General features: G+C 53.6%; 1 protein-coding gene across 7 annotated transcripts in view; it reads left to right on the forward strand.

Annotated features, from left to right (window-relative positions):
* The window catches only part of STARD8 (StAR related lipid transfer domain containing 8), a 78,421-nt gene extending 71,972 nt beyond the window's left edge, over nucleotides 1-6,449 (forward strand). For all 7 annotated transcript variants that reach the window (XM_008272731.4, XM_051827159.2, XM_070067147.1 and 4 more), the window contains 9 exons: nucleotides 335-508; nucleotides 1,201-1,360; nucleotides 1,777-1,975; nucleotides 2,288-2,498; nucleotides 2,790-2,904; nucleotides 3,109-3,333; nucleotides 4,351-4,568; nucleotides 4,669-4,845; nucleotides 5,016-6,449. In XM_008272731.4, the coding sequence (XP_008270953.2) occupies nucleotides 335-508; nucleotides 1,201-1,360; nucleotides 1,777-1,975; nucleotides 2,288-2,498; nucleotides 2,790-2,904; nucleotides 3,109-3,333; nucleotides 4,351-4,568; nucleotides 4,669-4,845; nucleotides 5,016-5,133 (1,597 nt within the window). In that variant the 3' untranslated portion in view covers nucleotides 5,134-6,449. The remainder of the gene's footprint in view (nucleotides 1-334; nucleotides 509-1,200; nucleotides 1,361-1,776; nucleotides 1,976-2,287; nucleotides 2,499-2,789; nucleotides 2,905-3,108; nucleotides 3,334-4,350; nucleotides 4,569-4,668; nucleotides 4,846-5,015) is intronic.
* The last annotated feature ends 6,192 nt before the right edge of the window (nucleotides 6,450-12,641 follow it).

The following is a 12,641-nucleotide window of genomic DNA, read 5'->3' on the forward strand; positions in this document are numbered from 1 at the left end:
GGAGATGGTCTCTGACCCTCAGCTTTGCGGCCCGGGCTTCCTGGAGCAGTAGCCTTGCAACAGGAAGGGAGTGAGTACTGCTCATTGGCATTAAATGGGCCTGAGCTTCCTGGGAGTTTCTTGGCCCTGGAGCAGACCTGGAGCCTGAGACTAAGCTTTATCCACCTTGGGACCCAGCAGTGGCACTGAACGTAGTCTCCTCTGCCTGCCTTGATTTTCCTCTGGGAGAACAAAAGGAATCAGAATACAGCCTTTCCTAAGGTTTAACCAAACCTACTCCTCTGACCTTACCCACCCTCTCCATCTTCCCCCCGCTCCCCGTCTCCTGCTCCAGGAAGCTCCGTTGGCACAGCTTCCAGAACTCCCACCGGCCCAGCCTCAACTCAGAGTCTCTGGAGATCAACCGGCAATTCGCGGGTCAGATCAACCTCCTGCACAAGGGCTCGCTGCTGCGGCTCACCGCCTTCATGGAGAAGTACACCGTGCCCCACAAACAGGGCTGGGTCTGGTGAGTGTCTCCTAGGCCCTCGTGGGTGCGGAGCTGCTCCCTCACATCCCAGGCCCTGGGGAGGGTTGGCCCAGCAAGTGGGTGCAGGCAGGCAGAGCTGACAGGCCAGTGAACTGGTGTGATGTGCCAAGAAGCTGGAGCGAGTATGTCAAGAGGGGTGTGGAGTAGGGGACCCCTGTCCTCCAGCTGTGCCTTCTCCGTCCCTTCCTCCCTGCTGTCACCAGTGAGATTGTCCGAGATGCAGCTTTGGTTGTCACTCTCCTGGTGGACACCTTCCTGTGACTCCCCATCATCCCAAATCCATCATGATCCTTTCAAATTCTGGGCTTGCTCCATCTTTCTGGCTCTTGAGTCTGTCACTCCCAAGAAATGCCATTTACAGGCCAGAGGAACAATTCCCCTTCCTCATGGGCCTGACCCTGTGTGCTTGGCCCACTATGGTCCACGTGAATGGTCAATGCCCATTGACTACAGTTAGCTCCTTGGCACCAAACTAAGAGCTCCTTGTGTGCCACTATGACTCCTAGGGCTGGACCCAAAGCAAGTGCTCAGTGAGTGTTAACTTTGAAGATAAGATGTGTTCCTTCCCCACCCCACCCCTCTGCCTCCACCTGGTCCCAGTGAGACTGCAGATGGTCTCCAAATTGTGTCGCCCTCTCTCTGATGGCTTGTCACCACCACTGTCCAAACAGGTCAGTCCCAAAGTTCATGAAAAGGAACAAGACCCCGGACTACCGGGGACAGCATGTATTTGGGGTGCCACCCCTCATCCACGTGCAGCGCACAGGCCAGCCACTGCCGCAGAGCATTCAGCAAGCCATGCGCTACCTGCGCAGCCAGTGCCTGGACCAGGTGAGTCCTCCAGGGGCGGGCTGGGGAGCGGGATGGGATGCTACGGGCAGTTCAAGGCCAAGGAGCTGGGCAGGAGAACTGCCCTGGCCTCCCCACTGGGCTAGGCTGTTCCACCAGAGACCTTTCCTGTTCTTAGCAAGGACTGTGAGGATGGAGCCAGCGCTTCCTTCTGGCCCAGGCTCTGTGGTTGCCAGCTTCTAGGGGCCTGCTTGAGCCTAGGGCTGTCTACTTGTACTCCTCTCCACAAAGGTCATCTTTCTCTTTGGTCCCAATACTATCAAAGCCCTTGCCTTTGACTTTGCCCAACAGGCTTGGAAGTCTCCGGGGGTGACCTAGACCTGATCTGGTGCTGGTCTCATGGTCTCCCTCCTATCCCGCCTATCTCCCTCTCTCCCTTCCTCCCTTGTATGGGCCAGGTGGGCATCTTCCGCAAGTCTGGGGTCAAGTCCAGGATCCAGAACCTGCGCCAAATGAACGAGACGTCCCCTGACAATGTCTGCTATGAGGGCCAGTCAGCCTATGACGTGGCTGACCTGCTGAAGCAGTATTTCCGAGACCTGCCCGAGCCCATCTTCACCAGCAAGCTCACCACCACTTTCCTGCACATCTACCAGCGTGAGTCACCTGCAACTATCCCCAACACCCTGCCCCGTTCTTGCCCTCCCTGAATGCTGGGGCTCGTGCAGCTTAACCTGGTTTCCGGTGATTGCACCTGGTCCCACGCCCTTACTGAAAGTCGAGAAGACCCTTGGAGAGAGACTACATTCTACTCCCCAAACCCATTCTATGGAAGGCTAGACTTTCCTAAGGTCACACTACATGATGACGGCAGAACTCAATCTAGAACCCAGAGGCTTCCCAGAACTGAGTTCTTCTCTTTCCTTTCGCTGGTGCCCCTCAGGCCCATTGTGCCTTCCTTCCTCACAGTCCTACCCAAGGATCAGTGGCTGGCAGCAGCGCAAGCCGCCACCTTGCTGCTCCCCGATGAGAACCGAGAGGTGTTGCAGACCCTGCTGTACTTCCTAAGTGACATTGCCTCTGCCGAAGAAAACCAGATGACAGCTGGCAACCTGGCGGTGTGCCTGGCACCCTCCATCTTCCACCTCAATGTCTCCAAGAAGGATAGCCCCTCACCCAGGTGACATGGGAGCAGGGTGTGTCAGCAGCATGTCAGAACCAGGCCACAAGGGTTTGGGCCCAGTTGGACTTTTGGCCTCCAATAGCGGACACTGCCATTTCACTGTTGAAGGGGTTAAGTGTGCCCCGGGGGCTTGGGGCTGATTGGATGTTGGGGAACAAGACCTACTAAAAGGCAGCAAGCTGCTGTATGGTCAATACTAGCAAAGGTGGCTTCCCCAGGAAGCCAGCTTGTCAGCCATCTTGTCTTGTTCTCTTGTGCCATCCTCTCTTAACTGCCCTCTGCCTTCAGGATCAAGAGCAAACGCAGCCTGGTTGGCCGGCCAGGCCCTAGGGACCTCAGTGACAACATGGCTGCCACCCAGGGCCTATCGCACATGATCAGTGACTGCAAGAAACTTTTCCAGGTACGTTACTCCAGGCCATGGTGGCCACTTAACAGATCTATGACCTTTCACCCCAATTCAGGGATAGGGCTCAACTTGACATGTACCCTTCAAACTCCTTATTTCTACCTTCTTCCCATCTTGCCACACCCTTAACATACATTTCAGACTCCAGGGAGTCTTGCTTTCCCAGGCCCCTGGCCCAGTGTGTGTCTGCCCTTACAGGTGCCCCAAGACATGGTGCTACAACTGTGCAGCTCCTACAATGCAGCTGAGCTCAGCCCTCCCGGCCCAGCCCTGGCGGAGCTGCGGCGGGCCCGAGCTGCTGGAGTGAGCCTGAGCCTCTACATGGAGGAGAGCGTTCAGGAGCTGCTACGTGACGCTGCTGAGCGCTTCAAGGGCTGGATGAGTGTGCCAGGGCCCCAGCACACAGAGCTGGCCTGCAGGAAGGTGGGCACCAGCCTACTAAGGGATTTGCCATGGGACAGGCAGGGCCGGGAGGAGGCAACCCAAAGGAAGGAGCTGCCCCTCCAGTCTTGTCGGGCCTGAACTTGATACTTGGAGAAGGTCAGCCAGCTGAGCAAGTGCCTGAAGGAGTCAAGAACCATATGAGACCAAGGGATCTTTCTCAGGGACCCCTTGCCTGAATGACCTTCCGAAAGCCCATTCCACCTCTATCACTCCTTTCATCGCTTCAACTCCCATATTGCTTCTTGAACCACAGACAAGCTGAACTTGCATTTCTCCCTTTGTGCTTGTGGTCAATGCTGTCCTTCTGCCTGGCCTGCCCTGCCCCCAGGCATGACGTTTCCCAAGGTCATATGCTCCCACCTTTGTTCAGAACCTTCGGTCTTTGTGACCCAGGCTGGAGGTGACTCCTCTGGCCCCTTTGGGTCTGGCCATGCACTTTCTTGGGTGCCAGTTGTGAGTAAGCTCCCTAGTCTGAAGCTTCCCATGTATAAAAGGGTCATGAGCAAACCTCCCCTATAGGTTCAGTGGGGGTGAGGGTGGGGGATGGGGGTCTGTGCACAGTGCCTTGACACATAGAAAAGGCTCCATGAGTGGCAGCCTCTGTTGTGGTTCTGTTTCACTTCCCGTGCTAGTTGGCCCATTCCTTGAGGATACTCACCATCTTTTCCTTCCTGCTCACTTCCAGAATTTCCCAGCACTCTGCCTGTGTCATGCTAAGGCCTAGTAGGACCTGGAGAATGGGTAGCCCATCAACTCGTTTTACGCTCAAGCAGGCTGAGAGGCAGACAGCCGGAAGGGAGAGAGAGGACAGTGAGCACAGGGGTGGCCCTGTCTGGGTCAGCGAGGGTTAGCAGAACAACCCTGCAGCCTTCCCTTGTCAGGGGCTGGAGTGAGAGGAGCCCCAGGGCCCTGCAGTCTGTGTTCTGGACTTGGGGCATGAATCTGGAGTTTCTCCAGTGCCTGACTCTTTCCCGTCCCCACCTCTGTGGCTCCCAGGCACCAGACGGGCACCCGCTGCGTATGTGGAAGGCATCCACGGAGGTGGCAGCCCCTCCAGCCGTGGTGCTGCATCGTATTCTGCGGGAGCGAGCCCTTTGGGATGAGGACCTGCTGCGGGCCCAGGTGCTGGAAGCCCTGATGCCAGGGGTGGAGCTGTACCACTATGTCACTGACAGCATGGCACCGCATCCCTGCCGCGACTTCCTGGTGCTCCGGTGAGGGGCTGCTGTGTCAGCGGTGTGGGGAGCTGGGACGGGAACCACCACTGGGGAATCTGAATGTGGCTGTCTTCCCTCCCCACCCCCTTTCCCACAGGATGTGGCGCTCGGACCTGCCTCGTGGGGGTTGCCTGCTTGTCTCGCAGTCCCTGGATCCTGAACAACCCGTGCCGGAGTCAGGGGTGCGGGCCCTAATGCTCACTTCCCAGTATCTCATGGAGCCTTGTGGCCTGGGCCGCTCTCGCCTCACTCACATTTGCCGCGCTGACCTAAGGTACCAGGCCTGAGATTGGCCTTACCCCATCCCTTTGCCCCTGACCTTCTCCTCTGCCCTGCCCTGTGTCATTGATCCCTGGGATTGGCAGTGAGTTCTTTCTTGTCTTCCCCTTTGTGAGGGCTCCAGGGGGAAAAACGCACTGCTTATGTCTGGCTTCTCCTCCTTAGGGGCCGTTCTCCTGACTGGTACAACAAAGTCTTTGGGCACTTATGTGCCATGGAAGTGGCAAAGATTCGGGACTCCTTCCCTGCCCTGCAGGCAGCTGGCCCTGAGACAAAGCTGTGAGCTTTGGGCTGGTACCGCCCAGGTCCCCTGGCTCCAAGAGAGTAAGAAGGAATAAGAGCAGGTGGCTTCTGCTGCCTGTCTCCCTTCCTTCCAACAGCTCCTCTATATGCACTAGGAAGGAAAGGAAAATAGATATCCAGGCCCCACCTACCTTTGTCCCAACACCATACACTACTCTGCTGAGAGAGGAGAGTCATGTCAGCAACAAGAAGACCACTGCTGCCTGCCACCTGCCCCTGAAGCCACCTCAGCCTGAAGCCTCAGCAACCGCCCTCGCCCACCACCTGCAGGAGGAAGGAGAGAGAGAGAGAGAGAAGTGTCTGGCCGCTGCTCTCCCCCAGACTGATAGGCCAAGCCATCCTGTTTGGTGCTAGGGTCCTCTCGAAGTTGGACGGGAGGTTCTGGTCCTTGCTTTTGGGGCCAACATTGACGCTGAACTGCTTTTCCAAAGAAAATAGACTGGGGTAGATGGGCATAAGGCAAAGCACAGGGCAGTCCCGACCACCACGATCCGTTTTATTTGCGTAAATACGATGCCGATTTTTATGAGGCTGATGTAGGGGGGGCACTAACCGGCCCCTTGATAGATCACATGACGATTTGGGACAGCTTGGGACATGAAGAATGGGAATCATCCTTTCTCAAGTCTCAAGAGACCAATGAACCAGTCTCCCCTGGCTTGAGCTCCACATTCTGTCTGCCACTCCCTAGAGTCCCGAGTAGCCTTTGGCCATGCACTGTCATGTCTGGAGAGCAAGCAGCCTCCTTCTCACCATACAGGACAGACGAAAGCTATAGTAGTGAGGAGACAAGTGTTTGTGACTTCGTCCCTCTGGCTTCTGGTAGTAAGCTAACATAGCAGCCCCCTCCTTGATCCGAGACTCAGCTCTGGGCCAGCCAGCTGGGGCTTGATCCAAACCTGCTATGTCACACCCACTGCCACCATCTTTGTTCCTATCGAAATCCAACTGCTCTCCAAAGGACAATGGATGCTTTATTTTTCTTTTCTGCCAGATGAACTGCACTGGGATGGGTCCTAGCCCCCATTGTATTTTCAAGCCTATTTTATTTGTACCTATAAATATTGTACAGTGAGAATATGTGTATTTGCATGTGTATATATAGAGATATATACGTATATACACACATACATACAGAGATGCAGTCTCGTGTGAGTGTATTACAATCTGTGGGTGGGAGCAGTCTGTGGGTCTGGAAGGCCCCAGGGAGCATTGCACCTGCAATGAGATGAGAGATGGTAGAGAGCAGGTTAGAGCAGGCTCCCCGCAGAACAATAAAGCATTACTAGAGATGCACTATGGCTGTGTGGCTGTCTTTTTGTTGAGACCATAAGCTAATGACTGGGGCCAGCGGTTGCAACTCAGTGTTACAGATCAGAGGTCATAAGCATTCTCTTCATGCTCTCTTGAGTTCCAGCTTACTGGTGTGAAAACGTGAGAGAGAGAGGAAGGCTACCCATTCTCTTCTTTCTAGGAAGCGATAGTGGGGTGAGACAGAAGTCACAGAAATCAGGGCTTACGCAGATGCTGAGAAAACCCAGCCTATGCCCTGACCAGGGTCCTAGGTCCAAGCCGCCCAAACATGTTGCCTCTCAGGCATGCATCATTACAATGGCCCCAAGCTCCTTCCTTCCCATTCAAGTCTTGGCCCTTGGGAAGAATGAGGAGTGGAGATGCAGTCTCAGGAGGCTGTTCCACCCATAAGCCAACTTCAGAAAGGTCTTCATGCCTTGAGGCAACCTGAGGTCTGGCTCCAGTGACCAGCACAGGCCAGGGGACCACAGGTGCCTCATCATCTTGGCATCCGCAAAGGACACTTCCTTTGCCATGTTGCTGTGGCCGTAACATCCTCAGGCTCTATGGAATGGAGAGAAAGGATAGACTTTGCAATCAACCCTGCCTTTGCATCTCTTGAGTGCTGCCAGTGGCCTGAGCAAGCAAGTCATGCTCTTGGAATCTCAGTCTGCTCATAGGAGTCTCATAGTGCGGCTCAGGAAGTGTTGAGGATGGCCCGACCGAGTGTACGTTCCTCCCAGCCGAAACACACGGGATGCCTGCCAAAGTCTTCTTTCTGTATTACCTCCTTCCAGTCTCTCCTTGATTCGGTTGTCCCTATTGTGCCCTTGGCCTTTCCTCACTGCAGCTGCCTAGAGGTCTTGGCTAGCCCTGGAAGGGAGCAAGATGGAGCAGGGGACCAGTCACTTCTTTGCCATTCAGGAAGCAGCACCTCACATGTGGGTATGGGCTAGGAAATTCTGCAAGCAGTGCTGAGCTTCAGGGACACCAATATGAAGCCCTGGCCAGTAGTTTTCAAGGAAGGCAGCACGGGGCCGTCTGGTACAGGCCTTCTGGAAGGAGACTGTGGTAATGTTATAGACACTGGTGTTCAGCCTGCTGTTAATGGGCGGTAGGAAAATGACCACCCAAGAGGTGACAGTCAGTAGGAGACAGTTAAAAGTTAGGAAGGAGGCCCTTGAGAGGGCTAATAAATCCCCCGCTTTGACCTCTGGATGTTGCTGCCCTGCACCAGTTGGCAGGAATTGGGAAGCCCCCCGGGGTCTTAATCACTACTCCATGCTCCCCGGTGGCCACAGGGCTAGTTCCCTGGGGGCCACCTCGTGTCAAGTGCATGCTTATAACTCCTCCAGTGGAGTAAGCATCAGTATCACCCACAGGGCCTGCTACAACGTGTGTTGCTGGGCTGCCCTGTTAGAGTTTCTGATTCTCTGGGTCTGGGGTACAGCCTGAGAATTTACATTTATCCCTAGTTCCCAAGTGATGCTGATGCCAGTCTGGGCACCACACCGCAAAATCCACTGTTCCATCAAGTAAGGAGGCTAAAGAGGACAGTGATATAAGTTTCATTCAAATGAATTCAAATCAGACCATGTTTGAACTCCCTCCTACCTCATGTGCAGTCTCTGAAGACCAGGACTCAAGGGATCAAAGACATTGCTCTGTCCAGCTATGGGGCTTACTTATCCTCTCCGAGCCTCAGTTTCTTAATCTTTAAAATGGAAATAATACTACCCAATGAGATGATGAGTAGTCCACTCTTGTTTCTGGCTTATAGTGAATACTTACTAATTTGTGGGTCACCTGAATGCTATTTGTTTTGTTCATAAAACTACACGTCTTCCTTTGTGACACAGGACAGAGATCACTGCTCTCTTAGGACAGAGATGAGCTCAGGAAGGAGGGGCTGTGAAAGAGACAGTAGGGGTGCCTGGATAGGCTTTGACTTTAAGGAGCTCCCTCTCTGGAGACCCACCTTCCAAGGTCATCCTCTGCTCAGACCTTGACGGCTTGTGCTTCCTTTCAATATGGCTACCCTTTCCCGTCCTGGGATACTACAGGAGTCACCACCTGAAACTCTTACAGGAGTCAGACAACAGCACAGACAAGCAAAGAATGCTGGGTACAGACCATGGCGATTGAGGAGTGCATGCCCCATCTGAAAGGTGCAGCATTTAGACCCATTGTGGGTAAGCAAGAATATGAGTCCAGACCTAGAAAGCTACATTTTCTGATTTGTCTAGAGAATCTAGAAGCCCAGATTTTTATGGGAAAATCTGTTCATTTTTTCAATGTTGGTGAGCCACTAGAAAAAAGTTTAACATACAACAGACCCAACATGCAAGCATGATATAGGTCCACCAGTTGGCACCCTCTACTCTAGAAACACTTGCAAAATGATGTGGCTCCCTGTCCAGGGTTGTGATCACGCATCTTGTCCCTCTTGGGCTCAGCCTCTGCCAGGGCCAGGGGCCACCCAGTGCTGCTCTGCACTAAAAGCATTTGATGGACACGGTACGTGGACTGGACTTGGGCACAAAGCACGACTGCACTCCCATTGTTGAAAGTGTGCCTGGGTAGGAGGCACAGGCGATAACCCAGGCACAGGTGTGCAGCAGCAGGTTCTCAAAGGAAGAGACGCTATCTGTGTTAGGCTTGTAGCTCTGAACAGTGTCAGAAGCTCTAGAAGTAACAGTTGGGATAAAGCAAGCCTGTATGACATGTAGGGCTGGTGGGTGGAGGGGGACTGTCAGCCCGAAGACAGCCAGGCCCTAACAGAATCCACAAGAGGGCGCTGATGCTCTGTGTGGGCACATGGTGACAAGACAGGAAGCTGGCCGGCGCCGCGGCTCACTAAGCTAATCCTCCGCCTGCGGCGCAGGCACTCCAGGTTCTAGTCCCGGTCAGGGCGCCGGATTCTGTCCCGGTTGCCCCCTTCCAGTCCAGCTCTCTGCTGTGGCCCGGAAGTGCAGTGGAGGATCCAAGTGCTTGGGCCCTGCACCCCATAGGAGACCAGGAGAAGCACCTGGCTCCTGGCTTCAAATCAGTGCGGTGCGGCGGCGGCAGCGTGCCGGCCGCAACGGCCATTGCGGGGTGAACCAACGGAAAAAGGAAGACCTTTCTCTCTGTCTCTCTCTCTCGCTGTCCACTCTGCCTGTCAAAAAAAAAAAAAAAAAAAAGACAGGAAGCTGCTGGACTCAACCCCTCAAGTCTTCTCAGTATCCACAGGTGTCTGCCTCTTTCTCTTCACAGGGTCCCGCAGATTTTGTCCATTCTCCTGTCCCCTCAGGTCTCCCCTAGCCCTCACCCCGCCCCATCACTGGGCCCTTAAACCTTCTGCCCCCTTCCTACATCCTTCTGGTTCCTTTGGGTTGGAAAACTTCTCTGCAAGTTGAGATTCACTGTCTGATTTTATCTCCTAATGGCACACATGAAGACACTTGAGGAATAGACAAGTAGAGAGACTTGTCCAAGGTCACTAGGAGGGTGGGGGTGGTGCTGGGATGGAACCGGTGTCCATTAGATCCAAGGGTCAGTGATTGAGTCAATAAGTGTTGACTGAGTTTATGATGGGCCAGGCATTGCTGTAGGCACTGGGGCGGTATCAAAAATGAGCAAAGCGGGTAAGACTCCGACCCTCTAGAGGGAGAAACATACATGAGAACAAACATAATAAGTCAGTAATACAGTGTGTTTCTTTTTTGTAAAAGATTTTTGAATTTATTTGAAAGAATTACAGAGAGAGAGAGAGAGAGAGAGAGAGAGAGAGAGAGAGAGAAAGTCTTCCAACTGCTGACTCACTCCCCAGTTGGCTGCAACGGCCGGAGTTGCACTAATCCGAAGCCAGGAGCCAGGAGCTTCTTCCAGGTCTCCCATGTGGGTGCAGGGGCCCAAGGACTTGGGCCATCTTCTACTGCCTTCCCAGGCCATAGCAAGGAGCTGGATTGGAAGTGGGGCAGCCAGGACTCAAACTGGCGCCCATATGGGATGCCGGCACTGCAGGCGGCGGCTTCACCCGCTGTGCCACAGTGCTGGCCCCAGTACAGTATGCTTCGATGATGAGTGATGAGTGCTTTGGAAAAAAATTAAGCAAGGAAGGGGGATGAGGAGTGCTGGGGTGGAGGGAGGCTGCTTGTTGTAATGGGATGATGATGGAGAAGGTGACATTCAACAAAGGTGAAGTAGAGTGATTCTTTGAGTCACAGGAAGACAGAGTGGACCAGGCCTTGAGGGATGAATGGCAAAGTAGATCATCACAGTGGCCAGCAACTGCGAGGCAGTGCTTACCTTCCAGGAAGACGTCAGTCTTGGTAAAGTTGCCACCATTTGCACTGGTTCACAGCGCGGGTGAAGTCTCTGTGCCATCCCAACACAGCCCGTGTGAGGCCTGTGGACAGAATGCCTCACAATGGATTGGCTTCCCTGGCCCTGAGTTTGCTCTTTAACCCAGCCCTTGGTCTTTTGGCTCCAGCTCCCAGAAAGTGGGATCAGGTCCCTTGGATGGGGCGAGAGTAGGGAAGGCAGATTTGGGAGCAGAAGAGTGGGTGCCAGAACACAAGCCAGACTTTGGGGTGGAAGAGTATACTTATTGTTTTCTGTTTATTATCTGCTATGGTTTGAGTGTGTCTTCCCCCAAAATTCATGTGTTGGAAACTGCATTCCCAAATGCATGTGCTAAGAGCTCTTGGAGGTGAGGCCTTTGGGAGGCAAGCAGGGTTAGTGAAGTCCTGAGGGTGGGGACCCGGTGGTGGCATTGATGACTTTATAAGAGCTACCTAGAGGGGCCGGCACTGTGGCACAGCAGGTAAAGCCACCACATGCAGTGCCAGCATCCCATATGGGTGCCGGTTCGAGTCCCGGCTGCTTTTCTTCCGATCCAGCTCTCTGCTACAGCCTGGGAAAGCAGTAGAAGATGACCCAAGTCCTTGGGTCCCTGTAACCGTGTGGGAGACCTGGAAGAAGCTCCTGGCTCCTGGCTTCGGATCAGCCCAGCTCCAGCTGTTGTGGCCATCTAGGGAGTGAACCAGCGGATGGAAGACCTCTCTCTCTCTCTGCCTCTCTTTCTCTCTGTGTAACTATGACTTTCAAATAAATAAAAAAATCTTTACCAAAAAAAAAGAAGTACCTGGGACCACACAGAGAGAGGCTAAAATCCAGGGCACACCTTTTCTTTTCTTAGCAGTGGAATTTTGGGCAAACCACATTGCTCTTGGAGCCTCAGTTTTTTCATCTATAAAATGGGTTCAGGAGTGTCTACCTCAGTAGGGTATTGAGAATGTCTCATAAAATGTATATGGTATGCTTAGTATAGTCCCAGCACAATTGTGGGCATAAAGTGATCATTTGATCCCTTTTTACTGTGTTGGCTCATTCACCCCAGGCCCTTGTTCTACAAGGTGCCCCTATGACTTGGCACACCCTGTTTAGGGTTCACACTCTTCAAGCCTCAGTCAATCTTTCCTAAGCAGCCCAACCCTGAACTGTTGGAGCATTGTTTTTCAATTTATTTTTTGTTTATTTCAAAGGCATAGCAAGAGAGAGCGAGAGTGAGAGTGAGAGCAAGCGAGGGAGAGAGAGAATGAATCTTCCCTCCACTGGTTCACTCCCCAAGTGGCAGCAACAGCTTGGGGCTGGGCCTGGTCGAAGTCAGGAGCCTGGAACTCCATCCAGTCTCCCACATGGGTGGCAGGAGTCCAGGTATTTGGGCCCATCCTCTGTTACCTTTCAAGGTGCCTTAGCAGGGAGCTGGATCAGAAGTGGAGCAGCTGGGACTTGCACCATGCTCCAATATAGGACATTGGTTTCGTAACCGTGGCTTAACCTGCTTTGCAACAACATTGGCTCCAAAGCAGTTTCCAAGTGGACAAACCTACCTCAAATGTACAAGTGAATTTCCTAGCCTAGACTGTGGCGTCGAAGACAGGGACAGGTGGCAGTCGTGTCTCAGTGTTCAGAAGAGCCAGTACTTGAGAGCTGAGGGAGCTCAGGGAGTGTTGCTGAGTGCAGTCAGAAGTCTGTGGGTAGGAGCAGGGCGACACGAGAGGACATGGGGCATGGTCTGGGGGGGGGGGGATCCAAGAGGACACCAGAGCTCAAAGGAACCTGAGGAAGGGTGAGTGAAGACAGCATCAACCCTTCTGGGCACCCAGCAGGGAATGCTCCGATACTGAGTGACTACTGTATACCAGGCAC

This window comes from Oryctolagus cuniculus, chromosome X (genome assembly GCF_964237555.1).
Source record: "Oryctolagus cuniculus chromosome X, mOryCun1.1, whole genome shotgun sequence".
In the NCBI taxonomy this organism is placed as follows: domain Eukaryota; kingdom Metazoa; phylum Chordata; class Mammalia; order Lagomorpha; family Leporidae; genus Oryctolagus; species Oryctolagus cuniculus.